Here is a 25,938-nt window from a genome sequence, read left to right as displayed (position 1 = left end):
ACCTTGAGGACTAAGGTGTGCCTGACCCAAGCCATGGTGTTTTCAATCGCCTCGTAAGCACACAAAAGCTGGATGATGAATAAGGAAGACCTAAGAAGAAATGACGTCTTTTCATTACAGTATTGGTGAAGAATATTGAACATACTATGGACAGCCAAAAGAACAAAAAAATCTGTCTTAGAAAAAGTACAACTAGAATGCTCCTTAGATGCAAGGATGGTGAGACTGTGTCTCACATACTTTGGACATGTTATCAGGAGAGCTCAGTCCCTGGAGAAGGCCATTATGCTTGGTAAAGCAGAGGGTCAGCGAAGAAGAGGAAGACCCTCAATGAGACGGATGGACACAGTGGCTACAACAATGGGCTCAAGCATAACAATTGTGAGGATGGTACAGGACAGGGCAGTATTTCATTCTGCTGTGCATAGGGTCACTGTGAATTGGAACCGACTCAACAGCACCTAACAACCACCACCACCACCTTCCTCAAGTCCATACTCTGCCAACAATCGTCTCCTCTCAAGAGACAACTGCCCCCTTCTTCACCAAGATCTATGCTACAAGGCAAAACCTCTCTCACATCCCTACCCTTGTCCCAACAACCAACATATCTGCATCCACCTTCATCTCCTTCCCTGCAGTCCCAGAGAAAGTTGTGTCCTTTCTTCAGTCCATGGCCACCCCTGTTACCTGGTTCTGAATCCCCTTCTCTCTGACCTCAACAGAAGGGTTACTCTATTGATTATTTTTTCTCTTTTATACTTTTCCAGGATAATATTATTCCAAACATGCTCTAAAAGATAGAAATTGAGAACATTAAGTGACTTTTTGTTTGTGCTTAGGAGCAGATGCAAGACTGATTCTTTAAGAGAATTTTAGTATTTTCCAAAAACAAAGAAGTTTCTGGAATAAACTGAATGCTTCAGAGGCCAGCATAACAGGGGCGGGGGTTTGGGGACCATGGTTTCAGGGGACATCTAAGTCAACTGGCATAATAAAATCTATTAAGAAAACATTCTGCATCCCACCTTGGAGAGCGTCTGGGGTCTTAAATGGAAGCAAGCGGCCATCTAAGATGCATCAATTGGTCTCAATCCACCTGGATCAAAGGAGAATGAAGAACACCAAGGACACAAGGTGATTACGAGCCCAAGAGACAGAAAGGGCCATATAAACCAGAGACTACATCAGCCTGAGACAAGAAGAGCTAGATGGTGCCCAGCTACAACCGATGACTGCCTGACAGGGAATACAACAGAGAACCCCTGAGGGAGCAGGAGAGCAGTGGGATGCAGACCCCAAATACTCATAAAAAGACCAGACTTAGTGGTCTGTCTGAGACTAGAAGGACCCCAGTGTTCATGGCCCCCAAGCCTTCTGTTGCCCCAGGACAGGAACCATTCCTGAAATCAACTCTTCAGACAGGGATTGGACTGAACAATGGGTTGGAGAGGGATGCCGGGGAGGAGTGAGCTTCTTGGATCTGGTGGGCACTTGAGATTATGTTGGCCTCTCCTTCCTGGAGGGGAGATGAGAGGGTAGAGGGGGTCAGAAGCTGGCGAAATGGACACGAAAAGAGAGAGTGGAGGGAGAGAGTGGGCTGTCTCATTAGGAGGAGAGCAGCTGGGAGTATGTAGCAAGGTGTATATAAGTTTTTGTGTGAGAGACTGACTTGATTTGTAAACTTTCACTTAAAGCACAATAAAAATTATGAAAAAAAAGATAATATTAGGTTTTTGCATAAGAGTGCTGTTGAGGATGTTGATCATTGCACTTCACAGCTACCTATATATGTGGTCGCCTGGAAGAAATTTCTGTTGTATGTTTGTATGTGCTAACTGCCCTCTTGAGCAGCTGGCTTATTTTCATCTTATGAGTGAGCCTTGTAACTTATCCTGCTTTCCTCTTTGAACTGATTCTGAGAAGTTCAGAGTAAAATCTGCGTTCTAACTCTAGCATTCTACTAGGTACACTTATTTTGCCTACCAGCCTCATCACAGACTTAATCTTTCCTTTCTGTCTTCAGCCCTCATTTTTCCTCTGTCCACTCTTATCTATACATTTCTTATTTTAAACTGTTGTATCATATGAAAATATAAATGCTACCTTAAATCCAACTAGCAATAAGGTGTGGTATAACTAAACACCTAAACAAATGAATAAACTTTTCTTCTGGAGATGCTTTATTTAAAAAATACATATTCAAAAAAAAAAAAAAAAAAAAGATTTCTCCACAGATAGAAATAAAGTCCAAATATATAAGAAAGTAAAACTAAACAAGACATTGGGATAAGACTTAGAAAACAATTCCTTCATGAATTCTTGAAATAAGATGATCCACTCAAATTAGCTGTAGGAAGATGCTGTAACCACTCTCTTGAGAACGCTAACAACAGGACAGACCAGTACTGCATAGACTAACCATCTTCACTGTGTGTCCATATCAAAACTATCTGTGATGGGCTAGGCTACTAACAAAAGAAGAAAATGGGATTTTATCTATTTGCTGGCCAAGAAGTCATGCTTCTGCAAGGAGGTACGAAAATGATAGAATTAAAGATGATGGGCTTCTTTTCCCCCCCATTATAGTCAAATCTACGGAACAGGGATAGACCAAACTATTGAACAGAAGATTTCTGTGTAATCACAAAATATATTTAACTGAAAGTATTATGCTTTACATGGAGTCAGTTCTGAACAATTGTTCTCCTAATATTGGACTGTGAATATAACACGATGCTTGCTGCTCTATTTCCATGGTTAACGGGTAAGCCGTTGAATAAATAGCAGTTAACATTGTTGTTAATATCCTAAAACTACTTATATGCCAGGTGCCAATTCTCTGTTGATCTTACTCCCTGTGCAACACACCCTCCTTTCTGGTCTCTACTATCCATCTTTTAAGAACAACGTCAAATCACATGCTCTCCTCCATTGAGCCCTTCCAGTGGAGAATCACTGAACATGTAAGTGATTCTTAGAAAGATTATTCTGATGACGATGTACAGAATTAATCTTTGGAGTAGGGTGGGGGAAAACTGAAGCAGAAAGACTAGTTAGTTACTGTAGAAATCCAGACTTAAAGGGCTAAAGATGATTAGAGATGGCACTCAACTATTCCATGCCATATTGAAATTATATGCATACATGTGACTCTCCCCACTTGAACTCTTTAAGGACAAGAATTAGATGTATAGCTTATTTGGAGCCCTATGGCCTGCTACTGGGTCAAAACTATAGTAGTCAATGACTAAATATTTGTTAGAAATTGAATTAATAAATGAATAGGCATAAGAACCAATAGAATGAGATGCAAAAGAAGCCATTGTGACCCTTTTTTGTATTTCTCTGTGTATGCTGTTTTCTCAAGCAAGTGAAAAACCTATGCTTGAAGAGGAACAGGGCCATTTTGCCATCTTGATCATCACCACTCTCCTCCCAAATCTTTGGATGTTTTCCAGGTTGTTGATGTTCCCCATAAAACCTGCTGCCCAGAGCTAAGCAGAGACTCCAGACCTAGTCTCACCAGGGCTGTGTCTAGTAGAAGCATCTCCTCCAGCAATCTGGAAATCTGGACACTCTATTTCTTTTTAATGGGGCCCAAGTTTGTTGGCATATTTTTAGCAGCCCCATCACACTTTTGTTTTGTTTGGAGGTTATGGCTACCTAACATCCTAGATTATTTTCGCATTGACTGCTATAAACACAGGCCTCCACCATCTGTGGTTTACACATTTTCATTATGGTAAATTCTATGGAAAAGGGATAGATGAAACTATTGAACAAAAAATTTTTAATGACAAAATACATTTAACTGAAATTATTACACTCTACATGGAGTCAGATCTGAACAATTGTCCTTCTAATATTGCTCTTTGAATGAACCATAATGCTTGCTGTCCTATTTCCAAGGTTATAGCCTAGATTCTAAGTTCATCCCTGTAAATTTTCATGGTGTTTTGTTAAGCCCAGCATTGAATCCTTTTGAAATAATTGTGAACCCCTACTCTGTCATAGTCCTTAGTGCTATGAACCTCCAGCTTTGCAGCATTCATTCAGTAGGCAGTTCTGAGTATAGGCCCTGGTGGCACATGGTTAAACGCTTGGCTGCTAACAGAAAGGTTAGTGGTTCAAATCTACCAGCTGCTTCATGAGAGAAAATATCTGGCAATCTGCTCCTGTAAAGATTACAGCCTAAGAAGCCCTGTGAGGAAGTTCTACTCTATCCTATAGGGTCGCTATGAGTTGGAATCAACTTGGCGTCACACAACAACAGCTAGGTACTGATCATGGTTGGTAGGCATAGACCTCTGAATAATAAACCTTTCTGAAAACATAGCAGAGACACTCCTTGTACTCAGCTTTCCATTTTTACACTCAAAGAGGCCCAGAGAAAAGATAGAACACAGATTCCTTAACGTCTCGTGCTTTTTGGTTCATGATGAATCCTTATTTCTGTAGAAAGCATGATCTTGCCTCTGTAAACTGTACACCTAAATGAATATCTTTTCACTTGCTTGATGTCTCCTTGAGGATGTCCTCCATCTCTTCAAACTCATCACTGCAATGTCTCACCAAACATTTTCACTTATTCAAACCAAAACCTAAACCCGTTGCCTTCAAGTGGATTCTGACTCATAGCGACCCTATAGGACAGAGTAGAACTGACCCATAGAGTTTCCAAGGAGCGCCTGATGGATTCAAACTGCCAACCTTTTGGTTAGAAGCCATAGCTCTTAACCACTACGCCACCAGGATTTAAGTAGCGTCAATTCCACCAAAATACTTTCAACAAATATTACTTCTTTTGAACTTCACAATATCCCTTTAAGGTAGACAGAGCAGTCAGGCACTTCTCTACCCTCCTTCACTGATGTCATGCCCCTGCTCATGTCATGCTACTGCTCAAGCCCTGCTTCAGCCTCCCAACTCATTAAGAGTAAAAGATAAAAGGCACACAGTGACCAATGGGATCCATATGACCTGCTCCCACCAAAGAAGCTCTGCTTAACTTATTCTGCTCCAGCCACATAAGCTCCTGGTTGTTCCCATTGCCTGAAATAATCTCCCAGAACCCATGTGACTCATTTCCTTACTCTCTCCTCCAGGTATCTGTCAAAAGCTCAGCTGTCTTAGTTATGTAGTGCTGCTATGACAGAAATACCACAAGTAGATGGCTTTAACAAAGAGAAATTTATTCTCTCACAGTCTAGGAGGCTAGAAGTTCTGAATTGAGGGTGCCAGCTCCAGGGTAAGGCTTTCTTTCTCTGTAAGCTCTGGGGAAGGTCCTTGTCTCCTTCAACATCTATGGGCCTGGCATTCTTGGAGATCTCCATGTGTCTTGGCATCAATCTTCCCCTGGGTCTAGATGGTTCTCAGCACAGGGACCCCAGGTCCAATGGACAAATTCTATTCCTGTCTCTTCTTTCTTGGTGGTAGTGAGGTTCTTCCTTTCTGCTAGCTTCTCTGTACTTTTAACTCTTCCAAGATAAAGGATGTGATGCAAGCAAGGGTGTGACTTAAGTAAGGGTATGACTTAAATAAGGATGTATCTTGAGTAAGGTGGTGACTTGAGTCATACCTTAAGTAAGGGTATGACTCAAGATACACCCCGCACTGATCCTGTTTAGAATTTACAACACATAAAATGGAGAATAATCACACAATACCACAAAATGGAGGACAATTACATTAGATCACAAAATGAAGGATAATTACACCGTACTGGGAATCATGGCCTAGCTGAGTTGACACAAATTTGGCAGCAGAGGGGGGAGAAAATTCAATCTGTGACACCATCTCTTCAGTAAGTCATTTTTTCTGGATACCCTTTAGGGTTGCTTCCACAGCGAGTGCTCATTGTTCCCGTTGTTCTGCTCTATTTCTTTCCACAGGACTGATCACCATCTGGCATACTGTATGTTTGCTTATTTGTTTATTGCTTGTTCCTTCACACTAGACTGTAAACTTCATGAGGGAAAGAACATTTTTTGTTCACTGCAGTATCTGCAGTGCCTAAAACAGTACCTGGCACAGAACAGATGCTCATTAATATTTGTTAAATACAAATGAGAAAATGGTTAAATTGTGTGATTAGGTTGGAGCTAGGACTATAATCTAGTTTTTCTAATCTCTAGTTTTCTAGTTCTTCTCGCCCTGCCCAATAATTTCCCTAGTCGTTTTCGCCTCATTACCTTTCCCTGCCTAGATTATTGCAACAGTTTACTAACTTATATTCCTGCCTCCAGTCTCACTGGATTATAGCATTAATTTTGCATGCTGCCTTCAAATTAGTCTTCAGGAGAATTACTCAAATATTCAATGGCTTACAACTTCTGTCTCAGGTAGTAAAGAGCTTAGAAGCCCTGATTACCCCTCCACTGAAAACAAATAAAATTTCATGTTGTTGTTGTTTAGTGCCATCAAGTCAATTCCAACTCATAGCAACCCTATGTACAACAGAATGAAACATTGCCCAGACCTGTGCCATCCTCACAATGATTGCTATGTTTGAGCCCATTGTTGCAGCCACTGTGTCAATCCATCTCTTTGAGGGTCTTCCTCCTTTTGCTTACCCTCTACCTTACCAAGCGTGATGTCCTTCTTCAGGGACTAGTCCCTCCTGATAACATGTCCAAAGTATATGGGCGACGAAATCTCGCCATCCTCACTTAATAAAATATAAAAATAAGTTTAAATGCATTGCAAGCCTGGAAGGAAATTAAAGGATATCCTTACAGTCTACATACAAAAGAAAAACAAGAATCAAGAAAAGTAAACATTTTCTGAAACCACTGGCTGCCCTGAAGGATCTGCTCATTTCTAGTGCCTTAGAACTTCAGTTTGATGGCCTTGTGAGACTCTGGGATAGGAAAGAAAATTTAGAGTCTAGCCAAGGTGGGGAGTTTGATAGAAGAGTCCCACATAAACCGAGGACTCCAAAGAAATATACTGTCATTATGAGACTACCCCCTGCAAAAAAATAAAATTAAACCCTACTACATTGAAAGAGAAAGCAGAAAAACACATTCCTTGACCCAAGATGTAAGGAGAAAAATCTCTTCTGAAAAGTAATCACAATCCAGCCTTCATAGATTTGCACCCCAAATTCACACTACCCTATCATCCTTAAAACCTCATGGCAAGAATATAGTTTAAAGTGGTTTTATGTTGGTAGCACCCCAGGTACTCGACAGAATCAAAAGAGCATATCTTCATTAAAAAAAAAAAAAAAAAAAAAAAGCCTGAAATATAACAGAAAGTTTCAAGGAACATGGGCTCACAATCAGGAATCACAAAGCACACATGAGGAAACAAGTAACCATGAGCAAGAGCCAGCAGAAATAACAAATAGCAGAACCAGATCAAATGATGTAAAATATAAAAAGTATGCTTGATATGCTTTTTAATTAAATTTTTAAATGTGATATAATTGTAAATGCACATGGCAGTTGTAAGAAGTATTACAGAGCAATTCCATATGCCCTTTACCCAGATTCTCCCAGTGAGATAACATTGTGCAAAACTATAGTATACTACATTATCACAATCAGGATAAAAGCCACCAAACTTGTTCAGATTTCTCCAATTTTACTCATACTCATTTGTGTGTGTATATTTAGTTCTATGCAATTTTATTACATGTGTAAGTTTGCATATCAATCACCTCAATGTTTTTTAAAAGTAAAAAAGCGTATAAAGGTATAAAAAAGTAACAGGAATTTATTTTTAAAAAATGACTAGGCAAAAATGTAAAAGAACTAAACAAAACCAATGGAGATTAAAAAGTATACTAATTGATTTAAAATTTTATTAGTGGGTTATAAGAGCAAGTTAGCCAAACCTGCAGAAAGTAATAGTTAACTGGATGATAAATCCAAAAATAGTTACTCAAAATGCAACACAGAGAAGATATTGTAAAAGTAAAGAGCTGTTAAGGGATATGGAGGACAAAGCGAGAAGGAGCAATACATATTTAATAAGAAATCCTAAAAGATATGAGAAAAATTATAAAGAGCATATATTTGAAAAGGTAAAACCAAACCCAGTGCCGTCGAGTCGATTCCGACTCATAGCGACCCTATAGAACAGAGTAGAACTGCCCCGTAGAGTTTCCAAGGAGCGCCTGGTGGATTTGAACTGCCGACCATTGGGTTAGCAGCTGTAGCACTTAACCACTATGCCACCAGGGTTTCCAAAGGTAAGACTGATAATATCCCATAATTGATTAAGACATGAGTGCTCAGATTTGGGAATGGCAATAAACCCCCAATAGAATAATTAAGAAAGAAAGGTCCACATCAAACATATTGTAGCAAAACTGCAGAACACCAAAGACAAAGAGAAGGTCTCAAAAACTGCTGAAGAGAAAAGGCAAATAGAAATAAATGACAACTAGATAGCTGACTTTTCAATAGCATCAGTAGAAACCAGAAGACTGTGCTGATATTTTACAAGTGATAAGAAAATACAAAAGTCAATCTAAAATTGGGTATCTAGCAAAGTTATCTCTTAAAAAGTCTGGTAAATTAAAGACATTTTCAAAGAAATGAAAACTGAGAAAGTGTATGATTAGCAAACCTTTAACAACAGAAATTCCAAAAGACAGCTTTCAGAGATAAGGAAACTGATCCAAGAAGGAAGATCTAAGATTCAAGAAAGAATCATAACTAGGAAATCAAATACCTTTCTGGCTCCCAATAGTTTACTGTCTAAAACCCTTAACCTAACATCTAAAGCCTTCCAGTACTGTCCCAACAAAGCTTTTCCAATTTTCTCACTTTCTGACTCTTTCATAGGAAATGTCCCCTCCTTTCGAGTTGTTCAGATCCCTGGTGGCCCAGTGGTTAAGACCTCGGCTGCCAACCTAAAGGTTGGCAGTACGAATTCACCAGTTGCTCCTTGGAAACATTATGGGGCAGTTCTACTCTGTCCTATTGGGTCACTATGAGTTGAAATTCACTCGAAGGCAAAGGTATGGGGTATTCAGGTTGTTCAGTGGCTTGAATATGTTTGTGCATGACAGTCTGTACCTTGGTTTATACATTTTTCCTTACCTGATAAACTTTTTTCTCTTCTTCTCTGTATGCATAAAAAAAAAAAATGTTTTAAGGAAATAATCACTTTATATAAAATCCTTCCTAATCATTAATCCCACAGTGATCTGTCCTTTCCCTCAGCTTCTCAAGTATAAATTTTCTGAAATAATCATTATATACCTAAAATTAATATTTATTACTTACCTACTTTGAGCTATGTACTTTGCTAGGTGTTTAAGATTTATATCTGACATACAATGTAAAATACTGGTTAATAACATTAACCACTGAAGTCTGAGTTTAATCTCTGTTCTGCCACTGAATGATGATAGTTATTTAACTTTCTAAAATTTGTTCTTGAACTTAGAGTAACTAAACCAAATGGAAGAAATGATGAAACAAATGAGCTGAACAGAATACTTCAAAGGGCAGCTCAAGAGGGCAAAGTAAAGCATTATAATGAAATATGCAAAGACCTGGAGTTAGAAAACCAAAAGGGAAGAACACACTTGGCATTCCTTAAGCTGAAGAATTGAAGAAAAAAATTCAAGCTTCAAGTTGCAATATTGAAAGATCCTATGGACAAAACACTGAACGATGCAAAAAGCATCAAAAGAAGATGGAAGGAATACACAGTTACTGTACCAAAAAGAACTGGCCGATGTTCAACCATTTCAGGAGATAGCATATGATCAAGAACCAATGGTATTAAAAGAAGTCCAAGCTACATTGAAAGAACTGGCAAAAAACAGGGCTCTAGGAATTGATGGAATACCAACTGAGATGTGTTTCAACAAATGGATGCAACACTGAAAGCATTCTCTTTTCTATGCCAAGAAATTTGGAAGATAGCTACCTGGCCAATCAACTGGAAGAGATCCATATTTGTGCCCATTCCAAAGAAAGGTGATCCAATAGAATGTGGAAATTATCTAACAATATCGTTAATACCACACACAAGTAAAATTTTGCTAAAGATAATTAGAAAAACGGTTGCAGCAGTACATGGACAAGGAACTGCCAGAAATTGAAACTGGATTTAGAAGAGGACATGGAACGAAGGATATCATTGCTGATGTCAGATGGATCTTGACTGAAAGCAGAGAATACCCAAAAGATGTTTACCTGTGTTTTATTGACTATGCAAAGACATTCAACTGGGTGGATCATAACAAATTATGGATAACATTGTGAAGAGTGGGAATTCCAGAACACTTAATTATGTTCATGTGTAACCTGTACCTGGACCAAGAGGCAGTCATTCCAACAGAAAAAGGTGATATTGTATAGTTTAAAATCAGGAAAGGTATGCATCAGGGTTGCATCCTTTCACCATACTCTATGTATGGTGAAAGGATACAAAATTTTACTTGTGTGTGTTATTAATGATATTGTTTGATAATTTCCACATTCTATTTTGTATGCTGAGCAAATAATCCAAGAAGCTGGACTATATAAAGAAGAACATGGCAATGAATAAGGAAGATCAAAGAATTGATGCATTTGAATTATGGTGTTGGTAAAGAATATTGACTATACCACAGACTGCCAGAAGAACAAACAAATCTGTCTTGGAAGAAGTAGAGGCAGGATGTTCCTTAGAAGTGAGGATGGTAAGACTTCGTCTCTTGTACTTTGGACATGTTATCAGGAGGGACCAGTCCCTGGGGAAGAGCATCATGTTTGGCAAAGTAGAGGGTCAGCGTAAAAAAGGAAGACCCTCAACAAGATGGACTGACATGGTAGCTGCAACAGTGGGCTCAAACATAGCAATAATTGTGAGGATGGTGCAGGAAAGGGCAGTGTTTCATTCTGTTGTACACACGGTCGCTATGAGTTGGAACCAACTCAACGGCACCTAACAACAACAACCCACATCACTACCCATTTCTTCAACCTGGGAACATCCAACCCTTTGTTCTCAAATACGAATTAACTATCTCATTTGCATCACTCATCACCCCTATTGCCACCACTCTGCTCCGCCAGCACTAGAAATGCCTATTTCTGGTGAAGTATCTTCCACAGAATGTTAACGGCCGATTTTATTCCTGAGATTCGATGATTCAGAATTCAAAACCTAAGATCTCAGGTGAACTCAGATCTGTGGTTCATTTTATCAGACCTAGTGGCACAGTGGTTAAAACCTAGGTTGCTAACCAAAAGGTTGGCAGTTTGAATCTACCAGCCACTCCTTGGAAACCCTATGGGGAGAGTTCTATTCTGTCCAATGGGTTTTTGGTTTTAAGGTCAAAGGAAGAGGAAAGTACCCAAGAAGTAAAATCAAGAAAACAGCTCACTCTACCCAGCATGTTGGCATACTTGAGAAGATTGCTGCCTTGGAACCCTAAAGAACCCTCCTTACTGTCCTGATATCTCTCTTTTTTATTGTGGTGAAAATATACACAAAGAAACATGCACCAATTCAACAATTTCTACATGTATAATTTAGTGAAATTGATTACATTCTTCAAGTTGTACAATTATTCTTGCTATCCATTTCCAAATTATTCCACCACCATTAACCTAAACTCACTGCCTTCTCTTCCACCACTGGTAGCCACCAATAATTTTTGGGTTTTATTTATCTGCATACTTCATACAAGTGCAATCGTACAGTATTTTTCCTTTTGCAACTGACTTATTTCACTCAGCATAATGTTTTCAAGGTTCATCCATGCTGTGGCATGCATCAGGCCTTCATTTCTCTTTATGCCTAAGTAATATTCCATTGTATGTATATATCATATTTTGTTTATCCATTCTTCCACTGATGGTCATTTTGGTTATTTTCACCTTTTGGCTATTGAGAACAGTGCTTCAATGAATACTGGTGTACAGATTTGTTTGCATTGCTGCTTTCACTCTTTCTAGGTATATACCTAGGATTGGGATTGTTGGATCATATGGTAGTTCCATATGCAACGCTTTGAGGAACCGTCAAACTGTTTTCCACAGTGGCTGTACCATTTTACATTCTCACTAGCAATGAACAAGGGTTTCTGTTTTTCCAAATCCTTGACAGCACTTAGTATTTTCCATCTGCCCTACTCTTTTAACCACAGTTGCTTGAACCCAAGGCTGGCCAGAGACCTATGACTCCTGGCCTAACATGTAATGTTGGGCTGGGCCACTTCACATTGACTGTCTTCAAAATTTGAACAAAGATATTGAAAGATACCAAGGCAATTAGCAATGGGATATGAATCTGAACAGAAGCCTCAATGAGATACACTAGGAGCCACAGCACGCTGAAACAATGTTTTAAACTAAAACCACAATGCAGCAAAATCCAGGAGTGTCCCAGCAGGTTCATAATAAGATATGAATTGTTCATATGTGCTAATATGTGGAGAACCATGTGACCTTTGAGAGAAATAGAGTGCCTGGACCTGCCTCAGTACCTGGTAGCCTTCTAGCTTTACTTCCAGACCACACATAATTGTAGAATAACCCCATTTTCCTTAGTTAACTTGAATGAGTCTCTGTTACTTACAACCAGAAAAGCCTAACTAAAATGTCTGGTAGGAATTTTGACTAACCTGTCACATCCTTTAAAAGAGGTTATATCTGTCCGATGTATGCTATATCACTTTTTTGGAGCCCACTTATTCTATCACTATCTCCCCAGTTAAAGAACGATTCACTTTGCCTCCTGGCTATTACAGCTATTTCTCTGCTCATTAAAATTTACTCTGTGTTCCATGCTTTCAGAGCCATCTAGGAGCCAAGCTACTCAAATAACGAGTTACATAATAAAATGGCTGAAGCCATTCCCTCCTCAGCTAACATGTTCACACTTTCATGGATATTTTACTTAACTTCTGAATGCGGCAATTTTAACAGGATCAGTAGAAAAGATTATTAGAGTGTTTGTTCTGAATACCCTTCTATTTTCAATAAATAGTATACTCATCCTATAAATTTCCACCCTGTCTAAACCCTTGACCAACAATGTCATTTCCCTCATGTCATTGAGTTTTCATTATTCTATACATCAATACATTTAAAAAAAAAATCACTGGAGCATATCCTATATTCTAAGAGCTGTGAATAAGGAGCTTAAAGTCTAGTTCATGAGACAGACAATAATGAGTGATTACAGTATAGTGTAATAAAGATGTACTTGGGCAGAGGTTGGTAAATTTTTCTATAAAGGGTCAGATAGTAACATTTTAGTCTTTATGTGCCATACATTCTCTGCCCTGACTACACAACTCTGCCATGCAAAAGCAATCATGGGCAATATGCAAATGAATGGGTGTGGCTGTGTTCCAATAAGATTTATTTATAAAAATAGGTAGCTGGCCAAATTCATTTATTCAACAATTATTTATTAAACACTTACTCTTCCTTTTGCTGTTCTAGGTGTTAGGGAATAATAGTAACTAAGACATACAAAAACCCCTTTCCTCGTGGAACTTAGACGTTCTAGTGGAGAAAACAGACTTTAAGCAAAATGAAGACACTGCATGTTAGTGGTAACTTCTAAAAAGAAAAATAAAGCAGGGAAGAGACTATGAAGAGTCAGGGGTGCATGAACTTTTAGATGAGGTCACCAGGAAAGGCTTCACCCAGAAGGTGACTTTGAAAAGAAGGCTAGAAGGAAATGGAAGAGCTAACCAGGTTGAAGTTTGGAGGAAGAGCATTGCACCAGAGTGAAAAGCTGCTGATAGGGTCATGTGGCAGGAGTATGTCTGGCAAGTACAGCCAGAGAGAAGGCCAGTGTGGCTGGAGCTGAGTAAATGAGGGAACGTTTGCATGAGATGAGGACATAGAACTTACTACTGGTGCCAGATCAGGTAGGGCACCACAGGTCAGAGTGATATCATTGACTTTGGCTCTGAGTGAGCCGGGAAGCCACCACAGATTAGGCAGAGAAGTGACCTGATCTGACTTACGCTCTAATAGAATTACCCTGGCTGCTGTGTTGTAAATAGACTGGGGGTGTAAGAACAAAAGTGGGTAGACCAGTTAGAAGTTTATTACAATAATCTAGGGGAGAGACAATTGAGTCCTGGAGTAGAGTGGTAGCAGTAGGGGGACAAGTTATACAAATGAGATTAAAAAAAAAAAACGAGATAGTCAACTCATATTTGAGAACAAAGGGATGTTCCCAGGATGAAGTGACATCCTAACTGAGACTTGCAGGGTAAGTAGGAGTTATCCAAGTGACAAGCTTGTTGTCATGTTGACGACAGTAGACAGAGCTCTGAGTGAGCAGTGAGAACAAGTGTAGAGGTTAATAGGTCATCAGCTTCCTTCTGGGGATGGCGCTGTAATGAAACACAACCTTAGAAACAGCTTCCTCACACACAAACACACCCAGGCTAACTCTATGTTCCACTCATTCTCCAGTCTCCATCTTTGAAGTCAAGGGAATGAGAGGACAACATATTACCAGGTCTGGGTTAGATATTCTGTGGCAAAAAGATTTTACTTTTATTCAGTCATTAAAGTAATCATACAAACAGGGTTCCTAGAGGAAATAAAGAAAACATTTGTAAGTGTGCAGCTGTCTTTCAGATTCCTCGGAAAAAAAATTCTAGGAAAAAATCCCTAAATGAAATCATCTGAGACAGACTGGCGTCTGTCCAAGGATACCAGCGCCAGCACCCCGCTCTCAGGGAGATGCCAAAGTGTCTTGAAAAACCAAAATGTGGTTGGAGACTAGGGTCTCTCCTAAACATTTTCTAAGAGGAAATATTTTTAACCTAGACAGACCACATGGCTTGCTCACAAGTCTATTTGGCTAGGAAATAACCAAGAAAAGGAGAAAAACAGCCTTTCCCACTCACCTGGGGAGGAAAGTTCACTGAGCCAGGTGAACAGAAAAATTGTGAATTTTGATTATTCTATAATGTGGTGCCGCTTGGGACTGTGGAGAAATTGGCCTGTAGGAAAACAAAGGTGTCATTTCTATTTGTAGGTGAACTTTTTGAGCTTATCTGGAGGGTGTTCTCTTGCTGCTTCTCTCCTTTTCTCTTTGCTGGGTGAAATGAGTATGAGAAGGTAAGACTTGTCTCTTCAGAGTTTGCACTGCTTGTGCATTTTGAAGTGAATGCATTGAGAAGTTTTCTTGCTGTTCAGTTTTAAAGTTTCTCCTCCATTTCTTTTCTCTCTGCCCTCTTCTACCCCTTACACTTATTTTCCCCGTGCATGTTTTTTTTGGCTTCAGGGAACTTTGAATCCCAACTTCAAAAGAAACCTATAATGAAGCCTGGCTGATGTTTAACAGACCCGCCACTGCAGGGGCCCAGCCCAACCATTCCTTTGGCTCAACAACCATAGACTGTGGGTGAGCAGAGCACGGCTAAGCTGCAGCATTCAGGTCTGTGTAGCACCAAATTCTCCACCTGTGCCCCTTGATGCCACATGCATCTGCCCTCCTGTTCCATAACACATGCCCTGTGGTGTTCAGCTGCAGACTCCACTCTGCCATGAACCTGCAGGGCACCCCCCAGCCCACCCTCTTGAGAACCTTTTTAGAGGGAAGGGGGCCATGTCCCTAACATTGCTGTGTATAACGGCCCTTCTGCCCTCAGGCTTCCCAGCAGCAAAACTCCGGGGAGTGAGGCAGAGAAGAGCCAATGAGTCACCAACACAAGGAGACCGAAGACCACCACAAGTTCAGAAAATGAATGTACCGTATCCCATTGTCTGTGTCACAGCATGACCTGAGACTTGGTGATCAATGGCCTGGTTAAACTTTCTCAGTCGTTTGTTTTTATTTGGCGATCTTTTTTTTTTTTTTTTTTCTCCCTGTGATAATGTTATAGGATCTGAGACATAGAAACCAACAAAGATAAGCACACAATTCCAGATTTGCTTGGATACTTAGCTCAGCTCTAATGTGAACAGGAGAAAAAACAAGGGATGAAAAGGAGGTTCAGTAACAAAGAGGTCTTCAACTGTGAGTCATGATTTTAAAGAGAAAAATAACAGAAATAATTAGTGACCAAAATTAAGCTGAACCCTAGAAAGGCCAGGGAATCTGAGTTTCCCTTAGAGCATTGAGACTCCGTGGCTTGGCTCTCCCATACAGAGTGGCCAATGACATTTGTGATTTCTCTAAGGTGAACACTTACCCCTTCCTTCCCCCAAACATTGCAGGCCCTCTCTCAGGGAAGCTACTTTGTAGAAGTAGACATTTGGCCTATGTAGCCCTCCCCACTACAAGCCAAGTTGCTCTATCTTGGTAATTCTGTTCAACTGGCTGGGTGATGCATCCATAATTCATATCTCCTCCTGACCAGCCCCAAGCCTGATAAATACTCTCTCTTTGATAGGAGGCCCATCTGGGTTACAGATGTTAAATGCTGGATTCCTCATCCTCTCTCATCCTCTCAGATACCCTGGGAGAAGAACTCCTTTGGGCTACATTTCTTGTTTCACACTGGTTGCGGGGAAGTGGGGGAGGGTGAGTGCTCTGGGTGGGATTTGGGAAGTGAGAAGCATTTTTCATACAACAATCATTGTACTTGCGTGTTAGTAACCTGTCTATAAGGTATCCCCCACTACCCAAACATCCCCCACAAACCCCTGAGCTCCTGAGTTCACAGCCTCTGTGCCTGGCACATGCTGTTTACTCAATAAATGTCTGGCAAAGCATTTGTTGAAGTTGGATCTTTCCAGAGTCACACTATAATGGAATTGTGAGCTTAAGCTCTGTGATTTAATTGTAACAATACAAATAGTACAGATGGGTAATTTAGTTCAGAGATAGCCACTAACTTTACCATGTCACAGGGCCTCACAGAAACCCAGAGATCTATGTCTCTATGAATACAAAGTCCTTTCAAGCAAGCTAAGCTCTAGCACAGAAAAGCTGTCTGCATCCCATGTCCTGCTTTTAGTGCCTCAGCCTGGATTTAAGCCCAGAAAATATAGATGAACTTATTCATTCCATTCGCTAACTTGCTAGTACTGATTCCACTTACAGTTTTTATATTCGTCCCTCTCTTACCATGGCTAGCATACTATAGTGAATTGAGAAATAATTGTTTTTAAAAAATTATGGTTCATGCCAGTAAGAGTTATGAAAAACACTCACTTTTTTAATAATAAAAATTCAGCACAAAGTATACAAGGCAGAGGGTAGGGGAGGGAAATAAAGCCCTACACATGAAATAAATCTAAGATAGTTGGAAAAAAGAAAACCTCTCCCCTTCAGATTTCCTCCTCCAAAAAATAAAAGGAAACTCATAGACAATTACCCCTTTTTAAATCATCATAAGTAGAGATTTAAAAGTGTGATTCTTACTGTGAACAATCACCAGGCATTTGGGGAAATCCACCACCACCAAAGAGAGAAATTCTAAAAAATGGTGGGGGGGAGGGGGAATAATAAAAGAAAAGAAGGCTCCAAATGAATTAGATATGACACACAGAAAAATATAATAATCTTATTTTTAGGCTCAATAGAAGTTGCATCTTTAAAACAAAACAGGTTAATATAAAAAAATCAGAGAATAAAAAAGTCTTTAAAATGTGATTACTGAGATAAAAAATCAACAGAAGAGTTGAAAGAGAAACTCAAGGAAGTCTACCCCCTCCAAAACAAAACCCAAAATGAGAAGAAGATAGAACATATCAGAAATAAAAAAAAAGATTAGAGATAGACAATAAATTCGAGAGATCTATCCTAAGGAATTTCAGGGGGAAAATAAGAGAATGGAAAAAACCAAGTGAAAAAGTACAATGGAATAATGTAAGAAAACTTTCCAGAGGTAAGGCACCTGAGTGTCCAGGTTAAAGGACCCACTGAGTGCTCAGCACAATTACAAAAGGTCATTAATAAGAAAAATGTTCACAATATCCATAAAGTAATAAAGCTAAGGGTAAGATTCTAAAAGATTTTTAAAAGAAAAAAAAAATTCACCTTAAAAATTGATACAATTATCAGAATAGAAGCTAGAGTGACTTAATAAATCTCTTAAAATGCTTCAGAGAAAATGTTTTCCAATTTAGAATTTTATACCATGACAAACTATCGGTTTTGTGTAAAGGCAGAATAAAAATATTTTGAGAAATGCATTTTCAAAAAAAAAACAAAAAACCAACAATTCTTTTTTACGAAGTTACTTAAGGATATTCTCCGGTAAAATAAGGTAGTAAATTAAGAGATTTATTTGTGTAGTTCGGAGCCCTGGTGGCTAGTGATTAAGAGCTCAACTGCTAACCAAAACATCGGCAGTTTGAATCCACCAGCCGCTCCTTAGAAACCCTATGTGGCAGTTGTACTCTGTCCTATATAGTCACTATGAGTTGGAATCAACTCGATGGCACTGGGCTTGGTTTGTTTTGTTTGTGTGTGTGTGTGTGTGTAATTTAGGACACAGTGGCTCCAGTCCAATAAAGTAGTGAAAAGAAGTTCCAGAATGACAACTGTGCAACAGACCTAGAAATAACTGCTCATGACAGAGGAGGAGAATAGAATGAACTAGAGAGTTCCAGGGGGACATAAGAAAAAAAGACACATTCCATGGATTAAACCCAAAACCCATTACCACTGAGTTGATTCCGACTCATAGCGACCCTAAAGGACAGAGTAAAACTGCCTCATAGGGTTTCCAAGGAGCACCTGGTGGATTCGAACAGCCCACCTTTTGGTTAGCAGCCATAGCTCTTAACCACTACACCACCAGGATTTCCTTCCACAGGTTAGGTGCGTGATAATGCATTTAAAAAAAAAAAAAAAAAGTGAAAATATAAAGGAAAGAAGGAAGAAAAGACAGACTCAAGGAAGGTGGGGGGAGGAGCTGTGCCAGAAAGGAAATAACAACAAAATAAGACTGTGTTCTATAACAAATGATATTTTATAGTCATAATATAAAAATTATATATTGTTAAAGCATATTATTGCTTTATCAAAAAATAATGAATAACTATATGTAAATACCAAAAAAAACCCCAAACCCATTGCCGTCCAGTCAATTCCTACTCATAGCAGCCCTATAGGACAGAGCAGAACTGCCCCATAGGGTTTCTAAGAATTGGTTGGTAGATTCAAACTACCAACTCTTTGGTTTGCAGCTGAATTCTTAACCACTGCCCCACCAGGCTCTGAATAGAATGGTGCAAATGTGGTTAACAAGCTCAGCAATTAACCAAAAGGTTGGAGGTTCAAGTTCACCCAGAAATGCTTCAGAAGAAATGCCTAGTAATCTACATTTGGGAAATCAACCTTGGAAAACCCTATGGAGCACAGTTCTACTCTGGCACACATAAGGTTGCCATGAGTTGGAGTCGTCTTGATGGCATCTGATTACTGGTTATATTTAAAAAACTTTTGGAGGAAGGGAGGTGGGGACAATGGAAGAGAGTTAGTCTCATCTTTATTATAAGAGAAAGTCAATGGATAATGGTAAAAACTGATAAATCAAGCAATACAAGATTTAGAGATAGGGAGATAACTACTGGGAGACAAATAAAAGAATTACATAAGGGTACCTATGTGGGGAAAGGCTAGAGAGTAAAGAAGGAAGAAGAGTTAGGCAAGGAATTTTTGTTCTTCCTTATATCTTTTGGTAAAATTTGATCTTTTGAACCACAAATATTTATTCTTTAGATTTAAATATTTTTATGTATCAAAAAGTATAAACAGTTCCTTTGTATTCCACAAAACAGGTTTTGTATGTAGGAGTAAGAGAGTAACATACAAATAAAAGATTGAAACACTGTCTGGGTCTACAGACAGACATGGATGAGTTACCACAGCAGTGAAGGGAATGAGTTATAAACACCCAGATAAGGGCAGTGGTGGGAGAGACTTAGAGAGATAAAGGGCTGCTCTAAGTAGAATGAGGCCTGGGTGCCTTGTGAGACAGCTCTCTCAGTCAGGGTACTGGGTTGGAGGACTGAGGTAGAAGACAAATGGGAAGAGGCCAGACTTCCCCATCTCTCCTGGGGATCCTAAGAGTTGTCAACCATTCTTGTTGGTGAGGTTCAACCTCTGCTTAAAGTTATCAAAATCTGAAAACCAAATCCAAACAGAATCTTCCCTATGCAAATATTTCAAGTAATGTGATCAATTCCCTGCTTACTGTTATCTAAACAAAGGCTCCCCATCTGTCAGCTGTAATAATGATAATAACTAATGTTAGTTTAGGACTATTTTTGTACATTGAATACTTTAGCGTTATCAAGCATTTTTGCATGCCTTTATTTCATTTGATTCACAAAACAATCCTAAAATATCCTTTTCATAACCATTGGGATATACAGTTGCCTACCTATATTTTCCACCTCTGGGGTTTATTAGGATGCTGCTTTCCCACTGACAGCGTGTGCTGCTGACAGGTGGAGACTTGTATGATAGTTTGAAAGGGAAAAAACAGGCATGTGCTACAAATTACTGTCTTCACATGGTATTTTATGAAGTGGTGCTGAACCAATGCTTTTGGCATGAAAAATATAAATTTTGATAAAGTTTTTTGGGACACAGATGGCCCACTGGATGTGGGGAGGGGTAGAATTAGTGGGATGCATAGGTACCTCTGGACTCTGAGGGTAGAATTGGAGGGATGAGGCAAGAAAAAAAAAAAATCCATACTACCTACTAAAAATTCACACATGCTCAGTGATTCAGTTTGCATTCCATTAATGAAAACCTATGGTATCAATAAAAAATTCAAAGCAGAAAATAATTGAGGCTTGAAAGTGATATAGATAATGCAAAGAATTATTGCATTTGCCCCCATTTTACAGACAAAGCATCTGAGTGTCAAAGACTTGCCTAATTTACATAGCTAGTTAAATAAAAATCCAGAATTCAATTGTGTCCTTTGAACCCAAATGCCACACTCAGTCTTTGACACCACAATGCATGGACTACAGGCCAACCTATTAGTGTTAACTGACACGAAGAGAACTTCCCCCACACAAGGATGCCATAATTTACTATACAAATTGTGGCCAGTACAAAAGCAGCCATCCATTTACTGGGCAGGAGCTGAGATCCAGTCCTCCTGCCTCTCACCACCCCTACACTCTAACTCAGGTGAGCCTATTTATAATTTGCACAAATGTTGGAGAAGCCTTGTCCCCTTAACACAAATTAACATGTTTACCATCCACCTCTATTCTTTCCTCCCTCCCTCTCCTCTTACCTTCCTCTTCTACCCCCAACCCCTGCCAAATCAAAAAAAAAAAAAAACTCATTGCTGTCGAGCTGATTCCAACTCATCGCAACCCTATAGGACAGAGTAGAACTGCCCCACATGATTTCCAAACCTATAAATCTTTACCAAAGTGGACTGCCACATCGTTCTCCCACAGAGCAGCTAGTAGGTTCGAACCACCAATCTTGCAGTTAGCAGCTGAGTGCTTAACCACTGTGTCACCAACCCCTGCATTAGCCATCAAATGAGAATCCTCTTACTGGCTTTTGTCTTAGAACAAAAAACACAGGAAATCCATTTTTTTAAAAAAAGTTGCCATCAAGTTGATCCCAACTCAAGGTAACCCCATAAGTGTCAGAGTAAAACTGTGCTCCATAGGGTTTTCAATGGCTAATTTTTCAGAAGTAGATTGGCAGGCTTTTCTTCTGAGGCACCTCGGGGTGGACTCCAACTGCCAATCTTTCAGTTAGCAGCTGAGCATATTAATCTTTTTCACCACCCAGGGACTCAGACGAGGCCACTGATCTCATGGAGCTAATATTCTAAAGATAGGGGAAAGACAGACAAATGAATACATAAGAAAAACATCAGAAGTGATAATGGTAGCTGATTAAAATCAGGTGGTGTAATAGTGATGGAGTAACTAATTTGGGTGATCAGGAAAGACCTTCCCAAGGGGTGATAGTTAAACATATTTGAATGACAAAAGAAAACCCACCAGGGAAAAATCAAGGACAATCAAAGTCTGAGAAGATAGAACAGCTAATGTAAAGTCCAAGAAAGAGCTTGATCCATTCAAAGAAACCAGAATGAAGTTGGCGAGGCTGTGATTGTGGGTGGGGTGGGATGATGCTGGAGAGTCAGCAAGGGCCAGAGTGCAGCACACTTCTGTAAGCCAAGTAAGGAGTTTTGATTTATTCTTAGCTTAAAAATAATAATAAAATTTAAAAAGCAGAGTGACAGGATCTGATTTACCTTTTTCAAAAGGTTTTTCTGTCTGTTGAGTGCAGAACGGAATTTAAGGAGGCCAAGAGTGGAAGACCCCCATTGCCTAAAGGAGGTGTGTCTCAGATTTGGAGATGTAGAATGTCTTGTGTCTGTGAAACTGCTGAAAATGCACCAGACTCAGATATGCAAACTCTTCATGGATTTGTACCACTTTGCTGAGAACCTAAGACTACAGGAAGAGGGAGCATGTATAATTGGTGTTGATTGGTTACTCTCGGTGTATACTTTGTTATCTGTAAAGATTCCCCGACTTCTGGTAAATTAAGCCGTTCAGCTTTCCTGTGTTCCACATACCTGATGCATAGCTCTCCAGGTGCACTTCACACTTGGTAGCGTCACAAACTTGCTTACATAATTGTCTGCTCCATAGATGGCGAGTTGCATGAAGGTCAGTGTGTTTTAGTAATCCCGGTATCCCTAAGTACAACACCTAATACTCAGGGAAGTCCAATATTGTCTGATGGGAGAAGGAATGTTTTATTTGGGGTCTGTGTGAACCCTCTTTTGTCTCCAGAAGCCAAAAGAATAAACAATGTTAGAAATGTACCCTCCAAGTAAGACACCCCCAAGCCAGGTCCCTTACCTCTTGGGCGAGTCAGGGTCAAAGCAGGTCTTGCGCACGTTGGCCACCTCCGGGTCACAGCAGTCACCGTCGTCAAAGTCATTCAGCATGTTGTTGCACTCCACGTGGCACAGCCCGTCCCTGCGGTTCCACGAGTAGCAGCGGCCCTGCAGACGGCAGTCTCCCCCATCGTAGCCGGTGAGTGGGTGCTCACACTCAGGGTCGCAATGGTCATTGCCGATTTTGCTGGGCTCACAGTTCACAAGCACAACCCGGTGGCGCAGGGTGGAGTTGTGGACCTGGCGAATGCTCAGCTGCCAGCTGATGTTGTAGCGACTGAAGGCCTGGTCCAATGCCTCATGCTGCCGATTGATCTGCTCCTCGCTCACAGTGGGGTTCAGGCCCTCATCATCACAAATGTTCACCACCTGGTAGCGTATCACCTTCTCTCCCCGAAGGGGCCAGTGCCCATTGTACTGGGTGATCAGTTCCACATTATCACAAGCTGTTTGCCCACAGAGTGGGGGCTGCAGAGGTGACAGAATCTCAGGCGCCATCTCAAAGCCCTGGAGAATTTCAAGACGTGGGAACTTCTCATCTCTAAAGGGGACCCACTGTTCTTCCAGGGGCTCAAAACTGGCTGTCAGAATCAGGGTGGTTAACTCCTCCGCCTCACTGGAATGCTTTAGGCTGTGCTGGAGGTGGCTTTGTGGGAGAGCCATTGACCAGAAGGCCAGCGTGCCCAGGTGCCCACGGAAATAGTGCCCATGGTCAGAGTTATCACCCCCCAGGAGCAAAGAGCGGCAGGACACCATGAAGGGGCTGTTCAGCGGCCCAGACTGGTCTGAGCTACTGGCCACCTGAGTTCCATCCACATACAGGGCCATTCGCCGTCCATTGTAAGTGGCTGCCACATGTGTCCACATGCCTGGTTGGTATCGACTGCGGCCAGTCACAACAGTGGCTTTCTTCACGTGGTCGGTGCGGAGGGAGAAGAAGAAGCGAGCATCTCGCCTTCCCTTGTCCTTCCCTGAGCGGATCCCCAGGGCCCAGCCCTTGTCACTGGCAGTGTGGGAGCAGTTATCAAACACACCTGGGAAAGAGGGACGAATCGAGGGAAGAAATACCAGACACAAAGGTGGGTGGAGACAGGGAAGAGAAAAGGCATGTAAATAAATAAGAATGTAGGTTTTTAATGGGGGAAAAAAATAACTGATTAGATTTCCCACCTGGGATGTCCATCCAGTAGCCCATATTGGGCTGTTTCTGGCAGCATCTATCCCCAAAAGGAATCTGCTTTGAGAGTCTAGCCATTTGAAACTCATTCTGGCATTTTTAAATAACCAAAATGGCGGCTAGAGGGGGCTGTCCAATGTAAACCATCCTTTTCATTCTTCACAAATATTCCTTATGCTAACTGACTTGGAGTCCATGCCTTTTCCTCACTGACCCTGGCGGCTTTCAATTCCTCAGATGTCCCGAGGGCAGGCATAGCTTTTAGGAAAGCCAGTAGGTAATCTGCTACCCTCCCCCTCAAAAGGGCATTTTTCTCCATTGAATATTAAAATGGTCATTTGCATGGGGAAAGCGAGGAGTTGGTGAGACAGGGAGTCCCTTGGAGAAGACAATTACATGCCAGACTTCACTCTTAGCCTGCTAGTCCCTCTGTTGCCTCTCCACGGCCAGAGGCACCCACCCACAGAAAACAGTTACCCCTCAAAGCCAGCAAAACGGCATTGCCCCGTGGACCTCACCTGAAAAACTAGTCGAGTCAGTTGATAAGAAAGATTCCTCTAGTAACAATGGTGCCTCCCACAGTACCGAAGCAAAACTTTCGCATGTAAATGAGGACCCCAGCGATGCATTACCTTACCACCTTGCCCATAGCAGGCACAAGACTAGTACATCAAATTAAATAAACCAAGGCAGGAACATCTGTAGATAACTATACCACTAATAAGCAGGGAGGAGTGGGAGAGCCAAATGTGGCCTGACCACAGGTGAAAGAGGACCCAGAAGGCAATTTGGAGGCCTTGGATGCTCCCCGCAGCCCATCTTGGGTTATGGACCCACCATCTCCTCCTGTGCACCTCTGCTAGCATATAGCTAGAGAAAGTCTTGGGAGCGGATTATACTTGTAAATTACTGGAAGACAGTGCCGTCACATTGGAAGTGCTTAATAATTGCTGCTTGAACTGATGAATGAAGGATGGAAAAAACACTAGGCTTTGATCAGATACCTGAGGTTATTAACATCAATATTCCTTTTCCCCAAGCCTATGAAAACCTCCATCCAAACCTACTGCCCTGGAGCTGACTCACAGCGACGCTATAGGACAGGAACTGCCCCATAGGTTTCCAAGGCTATAAATGTTTGCAGAAGCAGACTGCCACATCTTTTTCCCTCTGAGTGAATGGTGGGTTAGAACCGACGACCTTTTGGTAGCAGCTGAGCACTTTTGAGCACTTTAACCACTGTGCCATCAGGGCACCTTCTATAAAACCAAGAATCTTATTTATTCCGCTGAGTTCCTGCTCATACAGTGGTTAAGTGCCAGGCTGCTAACTGAAACATCTGTGGTTCGAACTCACCAGCCACTCAGCAGGAGAAAGATGCGGCAGTCTGCTTCTGGAAAGATTAAAAAAAAAAACTGTGGGGCAGTCCTACTCTGTCCTATAGGGTTGCTATGACTTGGAATCAACTCGACAGCAACAGGCTTTGGGTATTTTCTGTTTGTTGCATACACAAGTATGTGTCTGAGTTGGGGTATAACTTTTTAGGCTTGACATATAAATTACCAGATAATTAACATGATTACCTGACAGTCATCGAGTTGCAATTGTGAACACTTTGATTTACTGTCTTTAGCACCTCTCTTCTATTATCAATAAAACAATTCATTCTGCTTATTTGACTCAGAGGAAGCTATGAAATTATTGATGGTTTGTCTAAAATAGTATTTCGAACTTCTGGAGGACATTACATAGCATATGGAATTTTCATATACCAGTGTACACAACCACCCCGTGCCATCGAGTCAATTAGTGTAGTTCTGGTTAATTATAGTGTAGTTATGGTAATTACATCAGAAAGCATTTATTAACTTGTTGTTGTGTTGTTAGGTGCTGTTGAGTCAGTTCTGACTCATAGTGACCCTATGCACAACAGAATGAAACATTTGCCAGTCCTGTGCCTTAACATAGTCAA

The 25,938-nt window shown here is 40.6% G+C and overlaps 1 protein-coding gene across 1 annotated transcript in view; it reads right to left on the bottom strand.

The window, feature by feature from the left end:
• Nucleotides 1–25,938, bottom strand: part of PAPPA2 (pappalysin 2) — a 342,051-nt gene that overhangs the window by 281,990 nt on the left and 34,123 nt on the right. Inside the window, exon 3 of the mRNA XM_049868523.1 lies at nucleotides 22,752–23,823. Coding sequence (XP_049724480.1) covers nucleotides 22,752–23,823 — 1,072 coding nt within the window. The remainder of the gene's footprint in view (nucleotides 1–22,751; nucleotides 23,824–25,938) is intronic.

Source organism: Elephas maximus, chromosome 24, assembly GCF_024166365.1.
Source record: "Elephas maximus indicus isolate mEleMax1 chromosome 24, mEleMax1 primary haplotype, whole genome shotgun sequence".
NCBI lineage: Eukaryota > Metazoa > Chordata > Mammalia > Proboscidea > Elephantidae > Elephas > Elephas maximus.
Note: the sequence above shows the minus strand (reverse complement) of the source record. Positions and strands in the feature narration are given on the sequence as shown.